Source organism: Hydra vulgaris, chromosome 14 (assembly GCF_038396675.1).
Source record: "Hydra vulgaris chromosome 14, alternate assembly HydraT2T_AEP".
NCBI classification, from domain to species: domain Eukaryota; kingdom Metazoa; phylum Cnidaria; class Hydrozoa; order Anthoathecata; family Hydridae; genus Hydra; species Hydra vulgaris.
In genome coordinates this window covers 19,813,714-19,830,014 of record NC_088933.1, presented here as the reverse complement: position 1 = coordinate 19,830,014, position 16,301 = coordinate 19,813,714, and the positions used below count along the sequence as shown (strand labels likewise).

Below are 16,301 nucleotides of genomic sequence, written 5' to 3'. Positions count from 1 at the left end.
TCATGGACCAGCATATGTATCATAAAATCTTAGTTATTCAGCTTGGACCAAGTATAAAAGAACTTTTTCCTAATAGTGACTACATCTTTCAACACAATAACGATCCTAATCATACAACACGGTTGAATAAAAGATATCTAGAATCTAAATTGATACCAGTTATGTCTTGGCAAGTACAGTCTCCTGATTTAAATCCAATAGAAAACCTTTGGTCTATATTGGATAGAAAATTGAAAGATCGTAGAGCAATTAATGAAGATGATTTGTTCCAAATTTTTCTTGATGGTTAGAATGCTTTGCCAAACGATTTATTAAAAAGACTTGTAGATAGTATGCCTTCTAGATGCGCAGATCAAGTCATAAAAAACAAAGGATGGCCAATTAAGTACTAAAACAGCTGAAACCTAAAAAATACTTTACAAATCCTAATTTCTTTTTATTATATGTAATACACAATGATGTTATAAATATTTTTATCAAAATTGTCCTATATTACTTTTATTATATGAGTCTTACTCATTTTTTGTTGCTGTTTTCATAAAAAAAATTAGTATGGCTTTTTTTTTGCACCCCTGTATATATATATATATATATATATATATATATATATATATATATATATATATATATATATATATATATATATATATATATATATATATATATATATATACATATATATACATATATATATATATATATATATATATATATATATATATATATATATATATATATATATATATATATATATATATATACTACTGTGATCAAAAAGTAAGGTGAATTTTTTTATAAAATGAAAAATCTTTATTTATTCTTCCAAATCTGTATCGTCCCCCTCAAAACAATCCCCCCCGGCCCCAAAGCACTTTTGCCAACGTTTTTTCCAGTCTTCGAAGCATGCCGAAAAGTCCTCGGTAGGGATAGCCTTCAATGCGCGTGCCGATTCACGTTGGATCTCTTCAATGGACTCAAAACCATTTCCCCGGAGTGGTCTCTTGAGCTTTGGGAACAGCCAGAAGTCACACGGTGCTAAGTCGGGCGAATACGGTGGTTGTGGAGCAACATGGGTAGAGTTTTTGGCAAAAAACTCACAAAGAACCAGTGCTGTGTGCGAAGGCGCATTATCATGGTGCAAAATCCAAGAGTTATTGGCCCATAATTCCGGTCTCTTTTTGCGAATAGCTTCACACAAATGTCGCATAACGCTTAAATAATATTCCTTGTTGACAGTTTGGCCAGTTGGAAGGAATTCGTAGTGCACGACACCACAATAATCAAAGAAAGCAGTCAACATGACCTTGATTTTTGAGCGACTTTGACGTGGTTGCGTCGGTCTCGGCTCGCCTTTTTCACGGTATTCACTCGATTGGTCGGTTGTTTCAGGGTCGTATGCGTAGACCCAAGTCTCATCGCCAGTAATAATTTGTTTGTAGACGTCTTGATAGTCAGAATGCATTGCTTCACACGTTTTAACGCGACGCTCTTTTTCAAAGAAATTGAGAAATTTCGGCACCAAACGTGATTTGAGTCTTCTGAGGCCCAAATGATCCTTCAAAATCGCTTGCACCGACCCAAATGATATTCCAACCATGTCAACAAGGTCTCGAATGGTTAACCGACGATTTGCACCAATTCTTTGATTTTGTTGATGTGGCGATCATCAATCGAAGTCGATGGTCGTCAGGAGCGTTCCAAGTCATCAACACGTTCTCGGCCTTCTTTGAAGTCTTTGTACCACTTGTAAACATTTTTTTGACACATAGTCTCTTCACCGAAGGCCTTTTGCAACATTCAATACGTTTCAGCAGCAGAAATATCATTCCGCAAACAAAATTTAATAGCACTTCTTTGCTCAACAAAAATTAGACATCGTGAAAATCGCCGAATGCACTTTTGGTACTTCAGAAACAAGCGTAAACAAAAAAAAATAATTATGAGTTTGACATGTAATTTGGCGCAAATGTTAATGACATTCCTACCAACTTAAAAATAAAAAAGATTGGACCATTCGAATAAGGCGGGAAGTTTAAATTAAAAATTCACCTTACTTTTTGATCACAGTAGTATATACATATATATTAACTTAACTTGTATATATATATATATATATATATATATATATATATATATATATATATATATATATATATATATATATATATATATATATATATATATATATATATATATAAATAATAAGTTACACAATAATATTGGTATGTGGGACAAAAAATGAAACTCATTTTAGCTGCAATTTTTGGATTTACAAGAAATTATTATTAAGTACTTGTCTTTTTTTGTTTTTTGTTTTCATCAAAACATTTCTGTCTTTATAAAAACTATTTAAAATTAACAAATATGCATTAGAACTAGAAGATCAATGTTTTTATTAGCTAAGATATGCTAACTTATTAATAAATAATTTTTAAATAAAAAGAGAAAAAAAAGATTAACTAATAAAAGAAAAACCAGACAAATATTATATCAAATATATTTTAAAAATATAACAGACTTTTACAGAAATTTTACAGAAAAACATAACAGGCTGAAAGTTTTACAGAAAACCATAACAGGCTGAAAGTTTTACAGAACATAACAGGCTGGAAGTTTGCTTTGAAAAAAATTAAAAAAACGTTTAAATAATGTCTTTGTCTAAACAACATTAAAACTTTTAAATTATTTATGTCTTTTTTTATTTTTAATTTACTTCAAAAAGTAATAATAAATTTATTTTTATTGAGTAAAAATTTAAAATCTGGTATAAAATTCAAATTAAATTTACTATATATACTTTTATTATTGTTTTATAATTTGTTATTTATTATTACTGTCAATATTTATTAGTTTTTATAATGCTATAATTTAAATTTTTTACCCTAGAGGTTCTTTCTTTGTAAAGCACAAGTTTTTACTTGGTCGTGCATGATTAATGGGTATTGTTTCTCCCTAAATATAATTTAATTAAGTTTATCAAAAACTTTATATATAATATTCATTTATAGAAAACATTTATAAAATAAAAAAAATAGTATACAAACAAAAAAAATACCTGAATTTTGTCAGCCCATCCAGCAAAATAACGAAATGTATCAATTGACATACCAATATGTGTTTTTAAAGCTAATGTGTATACAGCTCCTGAATCCAAAGATTCAATCATAGCTAACTCTTCACGATGCTCATCCATTACATCTGCTAATCTATAAAAGTTAGAGCAATCTGATATTACGCAGCAACAACAACTTTATAAAAATTTCAAAAATAATTTTCATTTTATGTAAACAAAATTATCTCAAATTATATAGCATAAAAGCTATTGCTTTTTTATCATTTTTTAAAAAAGTTTAGTTTTTAAAATTTTTTTAGATAAATTTTTAATAACATAAAATATGATTTTTATTTTTAGATTTTTTTATGAAGTTTTGCTTCTTTAGTACCAGGTTGGCCTTTTTTTTTTTTGGTAAAAATATTTAATATAAAAAATTTGTTTTAGGGACCCATTAAATATACACACTTTTTTAAAGTTTAACATTTGGTTCCACACTATCATATAATTTTTAGTTAATGTGAATAGTCATGTTAATAATAGCATAGTCAACATAATTTTTTAGAACTGGATGCTTCCTAGATCTGACCTGTTTTGCAGATTAGAATATTTTTATTGTTATACTATGACTAAGGAAATTTTTTTTTGAAAGTAGTTTAAACAGTATTGAATGACACATTTGGTACCTAAATACAAAATTATTTGAAATGGATATTCTTGATCTGATTTCAAAGGATTATCATTTTCCTAGAACTTTATATAATAATTTTTATATAATAATTTTTATTAAAACTATAAAAGTTTTATATATTAGCTTATAAAATATATAAAAAGTTTTATATATAGCTATAAAATATAGTAACTATATATACAAAAAGACTTAAAAGTGCAAACAATTTAAAAAATTATTAACAGGCTCACTAAAAGGACTTCCTAACATAAAAAGAATCCTCTTTCTCACTATATACTTTATGATCCAGATTTTAAAACCTCAAAGTAAATATAAGCATAAAAGAAAATTTTTGAATTATCATATGCTTGAACTTTCATAAGTCAGTCCATCAAATGTAAGCAATCTAATCTTTGGAACAGTTAAATACCAATTATATGAGGTAGTGGTGTAGTAGTAAAGTGCTTGCTTCATAAGCAAGAAGTTCCAAGTTTAATCTCCACCACATCTTTGGTAGTGCGTCCTCAACTTGTTTCTCTGTGTAGCGGCTTTGTTTGTCAAAATTCGTGTTTCAGAGTTATAGTGTTGAGAGAGGATTGTAACTACATTTAAAGTAGCCTTCTTGACTGTAGTGGCTTTCTCTGCCTTGGGGAGGCGAATTAACATTAAAAAAAAAAATTACATACCTAAAAATTATATACAAATTACATATAAATACTAACTTTCTTTTAAAATCGATCATATTAATTTCAAATTTAAATAATAAATTTCAAAAATTTAAAAACATGGATATAACACGCAGACAAAAATCTAGTCTACTCCCAATTTTAAAACAACTTATATTTCTTATAACAGTAGTTTCATTCAAAATAATTCAAAAGAAATCCCATAATACTTGATAACTGACTACCATGAGTTAATACTTGTTTCTAGTAAGCGACTGGGGCTATGGCCAGGGCTAGGTTTGATAACACATAGCCGCGACCGGGGCCAGGTTTATGACCAGAGCTGCATAAATATTGATAGAACCTATAAAAATGTTATTTTTAATTAAAATTTACGACATGAATTTTATTTAAAAACAATATTTTATAGGATTTACCAATTTTAATGCAGCCCTGGCCGGGTTTATGTCCAGGGCTGCATTAATATTAATAGATCCTATAAAAGTATTGTTTTTAATTACAACTCATATCATAAATTTTAATTAAAAACAACATTTTTATAGGATCTATCAATATTTATGCAGCCCTGGTCATAAACCTGGCCCCGGTCGCAGCTATGTGTTATCAAACCTAGCCCCGGCCATAGCCCCGGTCGCTTACTACTTGTTTCTCAGGTTAATAAGGAGAAGCTTCATTGGTTTCATAAATAAATGCATGTCTACAGTTGAAATATAATGTAACAATGTAAACTTGGTAATTTTATTATTACATTTAAAACAAATAAATTCTTTATCTTAAAATAAAAATTTAGGTTTAGGACCCCTATAAATAAAAAGTATATCAGGTAAACCACATTTTTTTCCATTTTCTTCCCTATTATAGTACAAGTTAAATCTCTCAACATTAAAGTTTAATGATACTAAAACAATGCAAATGATTAACAAATGATTTTACAATGGATTTGGTGATGCAAAGTAAAATGTTCAGTATAGACAAATGATAAAATAATTGAAATAATTAATAGCAAAAAATAACAACTTTGTTTGAGTTAAAACAAATACAGTCAGATACACAGGGAGCCCTAGGCTCCCAGTGTATCTGAATCCCAGACTCCCAGTGTATCTGAATAAAAAGTGTTAAAAAAGTGTAAAGTAAGATTAAAAGTTTTTAAAGTTTTTAAAAAATTTGTTTTGAAAGTTAAAAAACAAACTTTTTAAAATCTTTAAAAAAAAAAAGATGTTGGATCCCACCATCTGTCATTTCTATTTTAATCCCAAAGAAAAGATTCAGATAAGCACTTATTGAACAATTTTATGATTGTTTAGCTTACAAGATGAATCACTTGAAAATTCTCAATCAACAAAAAACAATTTTTCATTAATTTGTAAGTTGTATTCAATGAGATTAAAAATTTTTTTTAAAAGATTAAAATGTTCTGAATTAACTGTTTTAGATTTGTTAAAAACCTTATTAACTATTTGTAAACAATTTATAATGTCAATAAAGTGATTTTCATCAGTTTTTTTTTATGTACCATTTGGAGCTACTCATTGATCCATACAAGGAAATCTATTATTTACTTTCATTCATCTTCAAATTCTTTACTTTCATTATTGATCTATATAAAGCTTCAAATTAAATAAGAACTATGATACTAATTTTTTACTTATATAAATCAACACAACACTTTTTCATAGAACTATGAAACAGTGAAAAAAACTAAAATACATTTTAAAACTAACATCACTTTAAAATTAACAAAATATCACTTAACATTGATTAAACTAAATTAATTTTTTTTTTAATCAAAAAACAAACATGATGTGTTTCTACACATTCTTGTATAGTGATACAAATAAAAGGTTTCAGTTACCTACTTTTTGTTATTTATATTGATTATATATATATATATATATATTGATATATATATATATATTGATCTATATAAAACTCCAAAATAAATAACAACTATGATACTAATTTACTTACTTATAAAATTTTATAAAAATTATTATTCTATTTTAATAAAGTTGTATACAATAAAATAACCATTAAACCATCTTAAAACAAATTATATCCATGGTTATTTATAACAGAATAAAAAATAAATAATAATAATAAAAATGAATTTAAAAAAATAATAGCAATTTCAAAAATGCTTTTAAATTTTTTCAAATTTATGATTTTAAATCTGATGAAGAATCCTATCCGGACATAAAATACTTATAGTTTTTGAGCTTTGGTTTTTAACCAAATAAAGTTAGTAACTTTAGATTTTGTTTTTAACCAAATAAAGTTAAATAAACTTTTTAAACATAAATAAAAGTGATTATTTTAATGTCATTCATGTAAATAATAAAAGTTTAAAAAAACATTTTTGAAAAGCTTTTAAATTTAATTTATGAAATTAACAATTGCTTTAATGTGGTTTGTGTAACCAAAACTTTGTGTTCTAAAAAAGATTTTGAAATAATCTCCTTCGTTCAGGTTTCTTTTAAAAGATATTATATAATACTCCAATATGAGGAGTACTTTTTATTTGAAAAAAACATTTTTTATAAAATGAGTAAAAAAGTGATATGAGTGATTCTGATACAGATCAATAGATCTTAACAATCAAACTAATAAACAAAAAAAATTTAATCAGCTGTTGCTATTCATCACACTCTAAGGGGGAGGGGGGATTAATGGTTCTGTGACGACTCATACAAAACTTGCTACTAAAGTGTTACAATTTTTTGACAAGGAGGGGGACCGGGGAGGTCGAAAACAGTCAAAAATTGCGTGATGTAATTTATGGAAGACCCCTATAATACCTTTTTGAAAGCTTTCTTCAAAATCTATGAAGCTAATTTTCCAGTGTGTAAAATAATTCTCAAGGCCAAGGACATATTATCTCCTTGTATAACTAAAGGACTAAAAAAAACTTCAAAACAAAAGTTGTATAATAAATACCTAAAAACAAAATCTGAGAAATATAAGCAAAATTACAAAAACTACAAAAATCTGTTTTAAAAACTCCGCAAAACTGCTAAAAAAACTCCGCAAAACTGCTAAAAAAACTATTATTCTAAATTGCAGCACAAACATAATTTAAAATGCGCCTGGGAAATAATAAAAAAAAAATTAAAGGAAATCAAAAAATTATTTCAAACTCTCTGCCACTCCTCAAAAAAGTTAGAAATAAGATAATTAATGATACTAATGAAAGAGCAACTGAGTTTAACAAATTTTTTTCCATAATAGGGGCAAATTTATTAAACAAAATCCCTTTAACTAATTATAAACTAATAGATGATTTTGAAACATCAAATTCTTTTTCAAATCTAACACTTAATGTATTTGATTTTAGATCATTAAAAAGTAATAAATCAGTAGGACATGACAACGTAAATGGGAATGTTGTGTTAGACTCTATTATGAAGTCAAGAACAATATTCTTTACAAAATCTTTGAAGTATCTAACAAGAATCTTTCCCAGACTCTCTTAAAGTAGCAAAAGTAAACCTTATCTTTAAGACAGAAGTTTAACTAATATAACAAATTACTGACCTATATCTGTTCGTCTAATTTGTTCAAAAATATTAGAAAAAAATAATATATAACAGAGTGTACACATATCTAATTAACAATAAACTCATTTATGAAAATTAGTTTGGTTTTGAAAAAAACAATTTGACTGAGCATGCTATTCTTCAATTAACACATTTTATTAATGAATCTTTCAAAAATCTAAAACTGACACTTAGTGTTTTCATTGATTTGTCAAAAGCTTTTGATATGGTCAATCATAACACTTTTCTTAAAAAACTTGCTTAGCATAGCAGGTAAAACTTTTTTTTTTGGTTTAAAAGTTTACTCTCCAACGAAAAGCAATTTTTTTTTAACAAAGATTCCCTATCTCAAACATAACAAATGGTGTCCCACAAGCACCAATACTTGGACCACTTTTTTCATTGTATATATAAATGATCTTCACAAAGCATTAAATTTGAAGACTAAAATATTTGCAGACACATAAAAAATATAAACATGCTTTTTAATAATATGAATTTGTTCTTCAATCTTTAAATATTGATAAAACAGAATGGATACTTTTCTATCCAAATTATAAAAAACAGACATTGCATGATCTCTTTATTAAAAATGTCATCCTAAAAATAGAAAAAATGCCAAAAGTTTTAAGAGTTTTTATTAAAGAAAATTTGTCTTGGAGACATCACATCAATATCATTTCTAATAAAGTTGCAAAAAACATTGAAATTCTATACAAATCTAGAGGTATTTTAAACAAAAACCCAATTAACACAATTATACTACTCTTTCATTCATTATCATATAAATTATGAAAATATTATAAGGGGGCTCAAAAAATAAGGGGGGAAGTAAAAATAAAACTAAACTAAAATCTCTTTATCTGCATCAGAAACACACAGCTCATATAATAATTTTAAAAAAATGGTTTTTCAAACTCTGAATTGTTTTTTAAAGAAATGGATGCCTTAAATGTTTATCAACTAAATGTATTTAACTTTTTGTGCTTTATGTACAAGAGTAAATAACTTATGTCCCTCTATATTTTTGTAAACATTTAAAAAATTAAACACTGAAACAAATATAATCTACATAGTATTAACATTGTAGAAAAACCTATTTGCAAAAATAAACATGCTCAATTTTGTAAACCTTATTGTGGCTCTTTTCTCTCAAATGAAATAGTACGACTTTTTATTTTTTCATCTCAATTGAGATAAAATTGAACTCAAATTACTTTTTCAAACAATCAATTAAAAAAAAATTATTTTTTCAACAAAAAACATTCTTGATTTTTTGATTTTTTAAAATATTTTTAGATGTTATACTACATATTGTTTGTAAGTTTTACTTTTTAAGTATTTTTTTTTACATTATTTAAATTATTACATGATTAAAGGTTACATGTTTCAGGTTTATTGTTTTATAAGGTATATAGATGTTCTTATTGTAGAAGAAAATAAAATTTTATATTGTAAAAAAAGTTTTTTGTGGTAAGGTCATAACAATCTTCTTGAAGTCCTACCCGTAATATACTATAAATTATAAATCTTATTGTAAATATATATAAATATATACATATACATATATATATATATATATATATATATATATATATATATATATATATATATATATATATATATATGTATATATATATATATATATATATATATATATATATATATATATATATATATGTATATATATATATATATATATATATATATATATATATATATATATATATATATATGTAAATTATGTTAGTGTATTTTACAAATAGAGTGCTCAATGTTCTTAAAGAACAGAGCAATAATATATATATATATATATATATATATATATATATACTTATGAATAAGAGTTCCTCTGTCACGTGCATTTATTGTACTCCATGGTCCCTTTTCAAAGGCTTCCTAAAAGAAAATAATTTTTTTTTATAATCTTTATATACTAATATGAATATTTATGCAAGTAAACATTGATTTATTATTATCACCTTAGCAGCAGCAACAGCTTTGTCAACATCTTCTTTATCACCAAGAGACACCTCTGCAAGTACCTATTAAGATAAACTTTATTTTGATGCATTTATAGAATCAAACATAGGGCTGTAGGCAATGTTATAACTTTTTTGCCTATCAACCTTTTTTTTTTTTATCTTTTTTTTTATCAACCTTTTCTTTTTGTCTATCAACCTTTACCCAACCTTTTCTTTACCCAACCTTTTCTTTACCCAACCTTTTCTTTACCCAACCTTTTCTTTACCCAACCTTTTCTTTACCCAACCTTTTCTTTACCCAACCTTTTCTTTTAACAGAATAGGTAAGAAACTAAAAATATCAAAAAGTTTGAAAACTTATTTTACTTTTAAGCTTTTATTTTACAGTTTAATCTATAATTTAATGCCAAACTTGCTTGTTTTAAATCCAAAAAAATAAATAATATTTCTAAAATTATAATTAATAAAATCTTTCTTTTCTAATACTTTTTTAATTTAAACTCTAATTCCCAAAACTTCTTTTGTTTTGTAACGTTTTTTTTTTCTAAGTTTTTAAATTAAAATTAGCTTTAAATATCATTGTTTTACTATTCAAAAAATAACGATATCTTGATACAAGTGCGTGTATTATTAAAATAAATAATGAAGAATGGTATTTTTCTATTAAATTTAAGCATGAGATTTAGCTGGCTTTTATTCAAAAGGTTAGTTACATTACATCCATAACTCACAACAACAAAAATATGTACCAACTATTACTACAATACTTATTCAGTTGGATGATCTTAGATTATTTGGATGATCTTAGATTAGTTGGATGATCTTAGAATAGTTGGAGATCTTAGATTATTTGGATGATCTTAGATTAGTTGGATGATCTTAGATTAGTTGGATGACCTTAGATTATTTGGATGATCTTAGATTAGTTGGATGATCTTAGAATAATTGAATGATCTTAGATTAGTCTTAAAATAGTTGAACTTTGTTATTAGTTTGTTATTTTGTTAATAGTTTTTCTTAGTGAGTTTTATTATTAACTTTTTTATACTACAATCTTATTAACATTTTTATAATACAATTTTTCCTAGTGAATGTTATTACTCACTGTTTCATCAGCAGGATTTAATGTTTCAAATGTTTTCCCACTCTCTGCTTCAACAAATTCTCCGTTTATAAAAAGCTGATTTGGCATTTTTAGTGATTTTCCTTTCACTGTTACACCAGTCTAAAAACAAATTTATTGTGTACTATTACTCTGAATATAATTCAAAATGACTAAAATTAAAGTATTTAAAAAATAAATTATTTTATATTTGTACAAAAACTGTTTCCTACATAATTGCAATGAAAAGCTTCTTTTGTAAGTCCGCGAGAACTCAAGATTGACCAATTAAAATGATTATTGAATCTATGAAAAATTAATGACAACTTTAGATTACTAATGTATATATACATATATATATTTATATACATTTGGGCCCTGCCAATCAATACAATTCAATTCGTGAATCAAGTGTCAGTTTGATTCGTGATTCAATTTGGAAAAAATGGTTCAAGATTTTTGAATCATTATTTAATTTGTGAGTGTTGTTATTTTTTTGAATATCCAATGCTAAGATGCTATCAAAATGTTTTTATTTATCTTACCCAGAGTGAAGCAATTGTAATCAAAAGAAATTGTAATACTGCTTCTAAACAACCACTGAAAAATTAATACAGGCCAAAAAAACATTTTTAAGTACAGTTTTTTTTTTTTTTTTTGAAAAAAGGTGCTTAAATTTAAATTTCCTCATATTGCTGATTTGATTTGCAAATCGAGACCCACTTTGATTTGAGATTCTATTTGAAACTAAAAATGCCAAATATATATATATATATATATATATATATATATATATATATATATATATATATATATATATAACACATATATATATATTTACATATATTTATATACATATATTTATATATCTATATATGTAAATATATATATATATATATATATATATATATATGTATATATATATATATATATATATATACATATATATATACCCATATGCTCCCACTTCCCCTATATATATATATACATGTATATATATATATATATGTGTGTATATATATATATATATATATATATATATATGTGTATATATATCTGTGTATATACATATATATATATATATATGTGCGTATATATATATGTGTATATATATATATATATATATATATATATGTATATATGTATATATATATATATATATATATATATATATTTTCTCATTGTTCGTAAACCATTCATCAAGACTTGCTTTAAACTTGTTTAAGCTCTTGGCCTCTACAATAATATCCGGAAGTTTGTTCCAAATTTGGCACACTCTGTTTGAGAAGAAATGTATTCTTGAGCTAAACGATGCACGAAAGTCATTATTTCGCAAGGGGTGAAACACTGCATCCTGATTTTATATTTGGGACCTCTAGTTGAGGAACATGGGCCATCTAATTTAACATTTGACTTAAAGACTGGTTTGACATTAAGATTGACATACTCTAAATGGTTTAATATCTTGTATAAGTGAATCAAGTCTCTTCGTTTCCTTCTAAGATTTAAAGTCATTAAACCCATTCTAACTAGCCGCTTTTTATAACAAAGCATTCAATTTGAGTAAGGTATTTTCGTGGCTCTGTGTTGAACTTGTTTAAGCATTGAAATTTCAGCTAGATTTGGCGGACCCCATGCTGGAGCCAATATTTTCCACATACTACAATCTCTACTTTCAAAGACATTTTTTAACAAACCTAGTATTTTTGAAGCTTTGTTAACACATACTTGTGTTTGATATTTCCATTTCATATCCAGTTGTACAAAAATACCTAGATCTCTCTCTATTAAACTGTTTGAGAGGTCATAGTTTATTCCATTTACATTTAATATGCATGGTTTAACAATACCTCAAAGAATATTTTGATTGCCAAATCTCATCACCTTACATTTTTTGCGATTAAGTTCCATACGCCAATCGTTGCACCATTTCACAATGTTGTCAAGGTCAGTTTGTATTTCTGAGTGTTTATCAAAGGAATCTTCTATGGCTATTAATTTGCTATTGCCAGCATACATTTTAAATGTGTTTTGCATATTCTGGCAAGTCGTTTATGAATAGCAGAAATAAAATGGGACCCAGAACTGAACTCTGAGGAATGCCACTGGTAACAGATACCCATTCTGAAAATGTATTACCAATAGTAACTATTTGTTTCCTATTTGTAAGGAAACTTTTAATCCAGTTATATATTTTTCCTGTTATACCATATGCTTCAATCTTTTTTAATAATCTTTTGTGTTCTACTTTATCAAAAACTTTTGAGAAGTCAAGATATATTACGCATAACGGTTTACCCTTTGCAGCTTCGAATGTAATGGTGCCAATTGTCTCAATCAAATTTGTTGTGCATGATTTGTTTGGAACAAAACCAGTTTGCTTTTCAGAAATAAGACTATTTAAAACTAAATGTTCCAGAATCATGTCCCAAATAAGCTTCTCGAACATTTTACAAATCACAGACGTCAAGAATATTGGTCTATAGTTTTCTGGTTCAAGTTTTGATCCCCCTTTATAAATAGGTGATATATTTGCAACAGACCAATGGTAAGGGGCACAACCAGTGTCAAAACTCTATTTGAAAATATAGATAATCGGATCAACAAAACCTTCTACAGCATGTTTTAAAACAAAATGACTAATTTCATTAAAACCCATCGCTTTTGACTCATCAAAACTTTCTATTATTTTTAGCATTTTTTTATTGGTAATCATATCAGATAATATATTGTCATCACACTGATTTTCACATCTTTGCAAGAACTTGGGTATTAGTCATCATCTTTTACAAAGACTGACTTAAGTTGCTTATTTAATATATTTTTAATGTCTGATATTTCAGTTGTAATTTGTTCTTTTTTATTTTTCATGGCTCTAATTTGGGATTTAACATTTTGTTTTTTATTCTCTTACGTAATTTACATAAGAGAATAAAAAAATAGATTTAGTAAAAATACGTATTACGTATTTTTACTAAATTCATTTCGTATTCTCGAGTTGATCTTTTTCTGATCTGATTGATCACATTCAAATAAAATAGAGATTGTTTCATCTTTATTGCCCTTTTAACTTTTGCATCTAGCCATGGCTGGCTATTCTTTTTTTTGTTATTAAAAAAAGGAACAAACAATCGACAAGATTTATTATAAATATGTAAAAATAACTCATAGCACTCACAGGCTGATTTATAATAAAATAGCTCAACCCAGTTGACTTGTTTCAAGTACTTAATCATTTGTGTAAATTTACCTTTTCTAAAACAAAAATTATCTCTTGTGAATACTAAATTGTCACTAGAACTAGTAAAATATTGCCAAGCGATGGAGTAATGGTATCTTTCCTTTTCATAGTGACCTAACTGTGGACCACATTGAAGAAAATCTATGTAATTCAGATTGTAAGCTAAAACAAGGTCAAGGGTGTTAACTGCGGGAACAGAATCACTTTGTTTAAATGTTGCAAAGTTTACTATTTGGTATAAAGAACAATCATTTAAAACTTTAATAAATTCATGCTCAGTTGAGTTTTCATTTGAATGAATTTTTGGACCGTCATCTGCCCATTCTATATTAGGGAAATTGAAATCTCCTACAACAATGAGATCCATGTATTTTTTGTTTTTTGAATTTTGAAGCAGTTTTGATTGAGTCTAGAATTGATTTTGAGTAACCAGCTGTAGAATTTGGTGGTCGATATATACAACCAACAATTAACTTAAAATTATTACATTATATTGAGCACCAGACTTATTTAATCTCTGTATTGTTAAAATGCAGATTAACAACTTCTATATTCATAAGATCTTTTTTTACGTAAATGGCAACTCCTCCTCCAATTCTATCTCTATCTGCGTGATATAGGTCATATCCATCAATGTTTTTAATTGTATCCAATTTGAACCAAGTCTCTGTAATTGTGATAACATCTATATTGTTTGTCAAAGCAAGTGCGGACAGCTCGGTTAATTTATTAGAGTTAAATGAGGTAGCATTGGTGTAATAAAAATTAATTGGTTTGTCATTAGTCTTAATATCTTGCTTCAAATAAATAGTTAGTTGTTCATTATGTAACTTTTGATGAGATTTATAAGACTGGCTGGTATGGGCCCCTTCGGGGCTGCTTAGCAATGCTTTCTTTGAAAAATGGGTGAACTTTGTGGTTGCCAATGTTTTTTGTTGTAGTGATGTCAATACACAACAATTTTCTGCTTCTAATGATAAATCAAAAGGGCTGGTCTAGGTTATTATTGTGTTGTAAGTCTTCATTAGCCTCCTTTCTCTCTTTATTCAATTGTGCAAATTCAGCCTGCTCATCAGGATTGCGATCAGGTCTTATATATACTTTTTTGTATACCTCAATTGATAACAGTTCCTTGGCTGCAGACAACATCTTGTTTCGTGCTACTTTATTCTCAAATTCAACAACTAATTGTTCTGATGTATTGTTTACCAGGCAACTTTAGATTTTAGTCTGAATGTCAATTTTATTATTATTCATCTGTTCAGCGAACGTATTAAATCATTGACCATGTTCTCGTTATCTGTCTTATGGTCCTCATTTGTACTTTTTTGTGAGTTAGCCAAACCGATAATTACAACATTTTTAGACTTTTTACTGGATAGTTTTTCATGACTTTTTGACACTTTGATGCTTGCATTATAAAGCTTGGAACATGGTTTGGCTAATTGCTTAGCAATTTGACTGTAATAAACAGCAAGTGAACTAGAAGGTGGTACATTTGCATTTTCCTCTTCTAAGCTTTTCACTTTTTTGTTAAGTTCAGCTATTTCTGCATCTTTTTCTGCCAATTTCACTTCAAATAATTTAGTTTGTTGATTTAGTTTTAGCATAAAGTCATCCTTTAGCTCTTCAATTGCTTTGTTAATCATCAAAACCATAAAATCCTTTTGTTGGTCAGTGAGCTTAGTCATATCTCAATCCTCAATTTCCACCAATGAAATAAAGGAGAGACAACCACTGCAAACACCTGTGGATTATATATAGGGGAAGTGGGGGCAGAACCGCATATGGAGACACAACCATTTTTAACATTTTACTTTGAAAAATGTTATCTAATATGGCATAAAACATACCACACATTTTTGATATTAACATAACCTAATAAGCAAGCTATGAAACTGTATCTTTTCTAATAACTGCCTTCAGGAGCCATAACCACATACATTTGATATTTATTAAAGTTAGGTAATTACAAATGACAATAATTACAATTGTCACACTTGAATGCGTTCATGTAAAAACTTGAACAGAA

General features: G+C 26.8%; 1 protein-coding gene across 1 annotated transcript in view; it reads right to left on the bottom strand.

The window, feature by feature from the left end:
- Window positions 1-16,301, bottom strand: part of LOC100213799 (cytosolic 10-formyltetrahydrofolate dehydrogenase) — a 74,234-nt gene that overhangs the window by 23,592 nt on the left and 34,341 nt on the right. The window contains exons 11-16 of the mRNA XM_065818150.1: window positions 11,262-11,334; window positions 11,032-11,151; window positions 9,924-9,986; window positions 9,776-9,840; window positions 3,056-3,206; window positions 2,882-2,952 (exon numbers count right to left, since the gene is read on the bottom strand). Of these exons, the coding sequence (XP_065674222.1) occupies window positions 2,882-2,952; window positions 3,056-3,206; window positions 9,776-9,840; window positions 9,924-9,986; window positions 11,032-11,151; window positions 11,262-11,334 (543 nt within the window). The remainder of the gene's footprint in view (window positions 1-2,881; window positions 2,953-3,055; window positions 3,207-9,775; window positions 9,841-9,923; window positions 9,987-11,031; window positions 11,152-11,261; window positions 11,335-16,301) is intronic.